Source organism: Lissotriton helveticus, chromosome 1_1 (assembly GCF_964261635.1).
Source record: "Lissotriton helveticus chromosome 1_1, aLisHel1.1, whole genome shotgun sequence".
NCBI lineage: Eukaryota > Metazoa > Chordata > Amphibia > Caudata > Salamandridae > Lissotriton > Lissotriton helveticus.
This window is the reverse complement of record NC_136057.1, coordinates 222616552-222624448: the sequence shown is the minus strand read 5'-3', so window position 1 is coordinate 222624448 and position 7897 is coordinate 222616552. Positions and strand designations below refer to the sequence as shown.

Below are 7897 nucleotides of genomic sequence, written 5' to 3'. Positions count from 1 at the left end.
CACCTTGTCCAAGTAGGGACCATTCCTTCTAGTCAGGATAAGGGAGTTACACTCCTAAAATAACCCCTGCTCACCCCCTTGGTAGCTTGGCACGAGGCTTATCTGAGAGGCAGTGTATAAAGGATTTGTGTATAACCAACAGTAATCCAGTGTAAGCACTACAAAAGGACACCACACCAGTTTGGAAAAATATCAAATATTTTTGCATACTTAAGACAAGACCAAAAACGATACCAATCCATTATACAGTAATTAGAAATCCTAAGTTATCAAAATAACTTTGAAAGACAGTTTCTTAAAGTCGATAGCTCTGTCCGGGACTATCACGGCGTTATGAACAAACAAATCAGAACAATTCTGGCTCACTGCGGCGTCGCGGGCCAGCGACGGTGTCGGGGAGATCCGCAAAACAGTACCGTTTGAAATGCAGGGCATAGGCGACCTCTCATTGAGCTTCAAAAAGCACGACGTCCAAAGGCGTCGGTTCCGGAGGTCGGTGCAGGAGTCATCTGGCCATCAAAGCCACACATGTTGCAAATTGAACTCCTTGCATTGAGGTCAGGAGCTCTGGTGTAGAGTGCTGTGGTGTGAAGTGCAGCAGTGCGACGTGCGATGCCCTAAGGTCGTGGTCCGAGAAGTGGCTCGATGGTGGCATCAGATGAGGACGCTTCACGCCAACATCGATGCCGCTGCTTGCACCGTTGTTTTAGGGCACTGCATGTAAGTGGTGTAGTCGGTGAGTCGGGTGTCATGTTATTGGAGAAAGGGGCCCTACAACTTATATTTTTCCATATGATATCTAGTGGGTTGGCTATGGAACCTCTAAAATCCAGCAAACCATTTTTAATATCACCTGCTGAATTCATCAGGAGTCCTTTTTCGGCAGGTATTTTTTTATGTGGGCCAAGGTAGGTTCTACATTTTCTAGTTTAATATCTACTGTGTCGTGAGAGTGTGAGAGCCTCTGGAATACTACCATAACTGAATCTTTCAGAAACAAATGTATATTAGTCTTACTAAGTTTAGCACAAGACTAATAAGCACAGAAAATGTCCATGTTGACATACATTTTACATTTGATGGTTTGCAATCAGTTCTATAGTAATCTAATTACCCTTTACTGTCCCTTCTTTTTTCATGTACATACTGATCTGAACCGAAATGAAGGTAACACCTATTTCTTCTTTTCCTAGGGCATGGATGGCGAGAATTGCACAAAAGTTACTGAGTTTCTTCTTTTGGGAATCACAGATCTCCCATATCTTCATGGGATCCTATTTCTCATATTCCTTGTCATGTACACCGTAACTGTGGTTGGCAATATCGGCATTGTACTTCTAATACGGCTAAGCCCTCAGCTCCAAACCCCTATGTACTTTTTTATAGGTAACCTTTCCCTTGTGGACCTATGTTATTCTTCAGTCATCACTCCAAAGATGCTGGTGAACTTCCTAGCTGAAAAAAATACCATCCTGTTCCATACATGTGCTGTGCAACTATTTGCCTTTGCTCATTTTGGAACAACAGAGTGTGTACTGCTCACAGTGATGGCATATGATCGCTACATGGCTATTTGTCATCCCTTGACATACACTATGTCCATGACTCAGAGAATCTGCATACAGTTGGTCTTTGGAGCCTTCCTTTGTGGCTTGTTGAACTCTGCTTTGAATGTCGCTGGTACCTTCCGCCTCTCCTACTGTGGGCCTAATGAGATCCAGCACTTTTATTGCGATTTCCTCCCTATTTTAGATCTTGCATACTCAGACACCTTTGCAAGCAAGTTAGTGCTCTTCATATGTGCCGACTTTCTTACCATGAGTGCTGTGTCAGTGATCGTGGCCTCTTACGTGTCCATCATCCGGAGAATCCTTGCAATTCGCTCCACTGATGGCAGGCTTAAGGCCTTCTCCACATGCTCCTCACACTTTACATGTGTTATCCTTTTCTATGGGACCATCCTTTTCATGTATCTCAGGCCCACTTCCAGCTACTCTCGGGATGAGGACAGAGTAGCTTCAGTATTGTACACAGTTGTTATTCCCATGCTGAATCCCCTGATTTATAGCCTGAGGAATAAAGAGGTTAAACATGCCTTTGGAAGGACACTCCATAAACTACAATGTCTTTGAAGTTTACTGAAATACTTGTCAAAGTTTACATTCTGCTTTTTCTGTCAAATCTTCTTTACCACAAGGCGAAGAACCTTCTGCTTGAATATTTGTATTAATGAACCTTGTTTCTGCATTTACTTTACTTGATTTGACCAATTTACATCCTTCTTTCTCACATGTAAGGATGAGGAGGAAGAGGCGGCGAACCCTCTGGCCATGCCGTGTTAATTGTGATTGAAATAAGCAACAATAGTTTGGTTTTTTGAAGTGTTTACTGTTACTCAAACTATTCTCCAAATACCCTAAAGATGTTTGGTTAATTACTATTGTACCATTAGGATAGCCAGTAGAAAAAAATGTTTCTATACACCTTTGGGTAAGCACTGAGTCCTAAAATATCCAATCAACTTAGCCCATAATGTGAATACTAAGTTATAGTGGTTTGGTTCCACAAGATTCGTCATGTTCCTTCCAACAAACATTGAGTTGGACCAAAATCATTCAATCAGGTTCACCAATTAAATATGAAGCGCCCCAAATGCCCAACTTTTTGTTACCTGCAATTATCCTAAGAATCATAAAATTATTTGGTGTGTTACATTAGAACAAACCTGAAGAAACCTATCATCAAAATACATGGACTAGAAACCTAGGCCCAAATTTACTAATGATTTATTTTGTCCTTGAGTGGCTAAGCAAAGCAACACAAGTCCTTAACTGGAAATTACTGCGCGACACCATAGGAGAGTTGTGCTGCCTTGCATGGATTTGTAAAGAAAAGAAAAAGAAAAAAAAAGTAACGCAACACTGCCCCGTGAGCAACATTGCATTTCACTGCATTTCAGAGGAGTTCCATGGATGGGGCATGAGCGTTCTCATGCATCCACCCATGGATTTTGCTGAATTCCCAGATGCACTAAAGCTAGTAAACCTTGGAATGCATCAACATGCTAAACTTTGCCCAGTGATGAGTGAGGAGTAGAAATATCTGTATTTCTCCTTGTTACTTCCTCCTTCTACGAGTGATGCATTCCACATCACACACAGATAGAAGAACATTGTCTCTAAGGACTGTTTTTGTGCAGAAAGGTGCATTATGGTGCAACAATGGTTGTGGTTGACCTAGATTGCACACAGTGCACTAGCACAAGAAGAGAGCAGAATCTGTGCTGCCTTAGCCTGCCATAATAATGTCTTTCCCTCTTCCCATTATTCTACACTTCTACCATAGACCTATTCGTCTAGTAGTGCCATCCTGTACGCCAACATAATTCTCATTTAATTTATTAATGCTGACGATTAATGACTATATAGAAGATGAAAATGACTTATATCATACAGTCCACAACTGTACTATGACTGCTTTTAGCAAATAAGTATATAGCAATCCCCTCCCATAGCAGTGGTACACGCAACATAATTATTTTTCATTTGAACAGCATCTATTTAGATGATTCTTGTAGATGCCATTGTGCTAATGCATATCTCAACTGATCTTGACTGTCTAAAAAATACAGCTGCTTTTCCATGGCATCACCTAGCCAGAACTTTGAGAAAACAAAAGAATCCACTTCATGATGTAAAGATATAACCTGTGTCCCACAAAACATCCACTCAGGCACTGCAACACACTGCCAAACACACTGCCAAACATATCTCAAATTAATTGGACATTTATGTCCCCAAACTAGAAAATCATCAGTAGCATACCTTAGCAATTCCATTGATTACCACAGTGATGTAGAGGCTTTGGCATACTTGTCATATGACTGTATGCCAATTTTACTACTCCAACAAACATCACACTTTGACCAGATTTACAAAGTCCTTGCACTTCTATTGGGTCACACAAGGAGGCGCAAGGCAATGCAAGGGCTTCAGTGAGATTTACTAAGCCACACAAAGCCACCTTGAGTGGCTCTGCATGACTTGTTAAATATGGGGTAATCTGGAGTAATGCAAGGTAGCATTTTGCGTTACTCTGCCGATGGAATGGGTGGAGCATGAGTGTTCCCAATCATCCACTCATCGATTTTTGTGCATTCCCAGACTAGTAAACAGTGGCAAAGCTCAAGCTTTTGCCATCCCGTGCGATCCCTGTGTTTGCTGCCCAGTGACGGCCAGAGCAGGTGAGGGCAGATGTTGGAGAGTTGCTGGTAACAGATGACGAGGAGCAGGGGGTGCTGGCAACAGACGATGATGATCTGAGGGTGGCGACAGAAGACGATGGAGAATAAAAAAAAGAAAACTTACCTTGCACTCACTGATGCCCCCTAAAACAGTTGCCCGGGGCATACCACCGCCCTTCCACTCCGTTTGTTATACCACTGCTAGTAAACCTGGGAATGTGTCAAAAAACAATGTCCCTTGCTGTACAACACATTCTGCAACACACATAGAAAAAGGAAAAATTATCAGCAGATTATTTTTGTGCAGGAAGTTGTCCCTTGCTGTACAAAAGCAAACCTTGTTGTAACACAGGCACCCTTGTGCGAGGGTGCCTGCTTTGGGGTTAGGCTGCACTGAGTTTGCCAGAGCAGGAAAAGCTGAATGTACCATGTATTAGTTGATATGGTACATAACTGCCCTTTCCCTGTCATGCAAATCAGCTCAGCAAGTTGTCTTGCTGTGTTGTACCACTTGTTAGTAAATCAGCCACTATGTATTCCTCTTGCGCCAACTGACCTCTCAGTTTCGTGACTGCACCATAACAGCAAGAATGTACTATATATTAACAGCCATGTAACAGGTGTGTGAGCAAATTCCACAGATCTCTTGCTAAGCAAAAGAAAAGGAAAACAGATTTGAACCTTGCTCTGCAATGACTATATAGGAATACTGGGCCCGATTCACAGAACTAACTTAAGACAAAATCCTAAACTTACTACCATTTTGGTATTCATAGAAGGCACTTACTCATTTTGGTATTCACAGAAGGCACTTACTCATTTCGGTATTCACAGAAGTGGGAAGTATTAGACCATACCAAGCTGTGTTTTTTCAAGTGCTCAGTATTGTCTTTTGAGATTGTGTGTTCATCTTTGCACACTCTTAAGTGCCATGCTGGTCTTTGGGCTCAGGGTGTTACAGTGTGGTCACTTTGGCTTCCTCTTTTATGGGGTGCGTAATTTGCTTTTGCATAATTTATACGATTTATGCATGGTTATGTGACATGCAAATACGTTGTTTCATGGTATATTTTAATGCAAAAGGCATCCTTGTAGCAATTTTTGGTGCAACAATGCATTTGAACAAGACCACAACAAACAGCAACTGCTTGCAATGTGTTGTTTCTATGTGAATGGTGTGATTTCCACTAAATTTCTGTAAACATTTAGAGCAAATTATCAAAATTTGCACCATTTTGGATAAATGTTTACAATGAACAATGAATAAATATGCAAAGAGGTGTTACAGCATAATTTCTGGAATTTTGCATAACAAGCATGTTGTGATATTCCTGAAATTACATGAATGATGCCAGAATAATTTAAATTGGACCCAGGCCTACTCTTCTTTTCCCTGCTGGGTATGGATTGTGAAGTGTTGGGTCTAAGTGAATCTGGCTCCTAATAATGATCTCTGTTAGTTCTTGAGTTTCGCTGTGAATCCTCTGTCAATATAATTTTTCTATTGGTTTTGAAGTTTAAGGTATTAGGCCTGGGTTGTTTTCATTCCCTATTGTACTCCCTGCTGTGCATGGAGTGTGACATATTGTACTCCCTGCTGAGCATGAAGTATGAGTTGTAAGACTATGGGCAATATGGAATATGAGAGTGCCCCCAGCTGAGGCGAGAGCCTGTCGATGAAGATATAGTCACTTTGGTGACCTCATATGCTCCCTGCTAGTCTTGTACTTTGACGTGAGGAACCCTGGTTGATTTGGTTTCCTGTTGTACTCCCTGCTTTGCTGAGAGTATGGGATGTTAGATAATGCCCTCTAAGAGTATTTCCTGCTGGATCTAGAGTTGTGATCTACTTTTTGGGCACTTTGGTTTCCTTGTGTGCTCCCTGATAGCTTTGGGTCTTGAGGTGATACTTCTTAGTTGCTTTAGCTCCCTTTTTTCCTCCCTTAATAGACATGGAGTTTGTGGCATCAGGGCACAGCCACTTGGGAGTCTGTAGGCACTCATGCTAAGCTTGGAACTAGTGCATTAAGATTTGGGGTGATGTCTTGAACATTCTCATTTTCTCTCATGCTTTTGTGTTGTGTAATTTAGGTTGTGACCATTTGAGAATACTTGTGTGCTCCCTGCTAGGGCTAGGTTTTTGTACCTCTGACATCCTATGATCATCTTTGCTGGGTTTGAACTTGATAGATTAGGCATTGACTGTTCTGGCTTTTGAATATGGCTTTGGTAAGATTAGGGGTTGAGGTGCGAAGTCTTGTCTAACTCGGCCTCCTGTGACATGAGATGCCAACTTAAATAATTTTGGCAACAAGCCACAGTCATTTTGGAGTCTTTGGGGACAAGGTTGATCTTGTACCTTCAGGCCTTGGAGTTGGATGTTTTGAGCTTGTCTTTTCTTACCTGAAAGAGCTTTTGCAACCCAGTTATGCAGGTTTCATTGACTAGTGTCCTGCAATCTTTTCAGCTATGTTTTTTCCAGGGAGATTCAAGAGATGTTTAATTTGGCATGTCCTTTCTAATCTCCTATTCAATTTACTAGAATAGTTTGTCTTGTCTTCCTTCTCCAAAAGATTCAACTTAGGGGAATGAAGGATTTGGGTTGGTCATGACTGATCTTGTCTTCTTGGTGGACGACCCTTGGCAGGGTCGTCCACCAAGAAAACAAGATCAGTCACTTACATGATTTGGCAAGTTATTATTATTATTTTAAGCATGGGCGAATTTTGCGAATTGGCAATCCGCAAAATTGCGTATTTACGGATTTGCAATCCGCAAAATCCGCGAACTGTCGCGAATTTTGCGGATTCCTTTTTTTTTGTGTTTGCAAGTGTTTCTGCCATTTCGCAAGAGTTTTTTACCAGTTCGCAAACGCGAACTTACTTGTCGGGTAGCAACTGTCGCGACCATGTTGTTTCTACGTCTGGGTCATCACAGCACCCTCTGTTTCACCACTGCCACCCTCTGTTTCACCACTGCCACCCTCTGCCTCACCCATGCCACCCTCTGGCTCACCCATGCAACCCTCTAGTTCATCACTGTAGATTATGGGGGGAAAAGCACACCTGCCCTGCCTCAACTGACATGAATGAATTAGGGGCTGATTAATGTGTCACTGAATTTGAACTTCCAGGCTGGCACCTGCTTCCTTATCTGTAATTGCTTTCTGTTGCAGTGTAATTTTTTTAACAGGACCTTTGTTGTATACTTGTAGCTATTCTCTGAGCCTGCTGTGAGGGTCAGAGTGGGTCATAGAATAGTTGCAAGTAGGCAACTGAACTCTGAAGAGCCCCTCAGGAAGCACTACAGGGAATGGTTATTAATGATAAGATTGAACTTTTGCACCTGCTGAGTGCTTTCAGTTTTGCAAAAATCCAAATATCCAGCAGCATCCACAAAAAGTAATCCTTCCAGGCACTACAGGGAATGGTTACTAATGATAAGATTGAACTTTTGCACCTGCTGAGTGCTTTCAGTTTTGCACAAATCCAAATATCCAGCAGTATCCACAAAAAGTAATCCTTTCAGGTCAAGATCCAATCAAAGTGACCAGCACATGAAGAAAGCACTGGGAGGAGCCTGCTAGACAGGAACAGCAAGTTGGAGACTGTGGGGCACTTCCTCCCTCCCACCCCCCCCCAAAATGGACTCCTT

General features: G+C 42.1%; 1 protein-coding gene across 1 annotated transcript; it reads left to right on the top strand.

The window, feature by feature from the left end:
- The first annotated feature begins 1196 nt into the window (after nucleotides 1-1196).
- Nucleotides 1197-6405, top strand: LOC144760475 (olfactory receptor 8U3-like). Its single transcript, XM_078646534.1, has 2 exons — nucleotides 1197-2116; nucleotides 6333-6405. Exons 1-2 carry the CDS (start codon nucleotides 1197-1199, stop codon nucleotides 6403-6405), a joined length of 993 nt encoding a protein of 330 aa, XP_078502660.1.
- Nucleotides 6406-7897: the final 1492 nt, after the last annotated feature.

Coding starts and splice junctions, on each gene's coding strand:
- LOC144760475 (XM_078646534.1), top strand. CDS start 1,197: ATGGATGGCGAGAATTGCACAAAAGTTACTGAGTTTCTTCTTTTGGGA. Junction 2,117..6,332: donor TTTGGAAGGACACTCCATAA/ACTACAATGTCT, acceptor GTTGTGTAATTT/AGGTTGTGACCATTTGAGAA.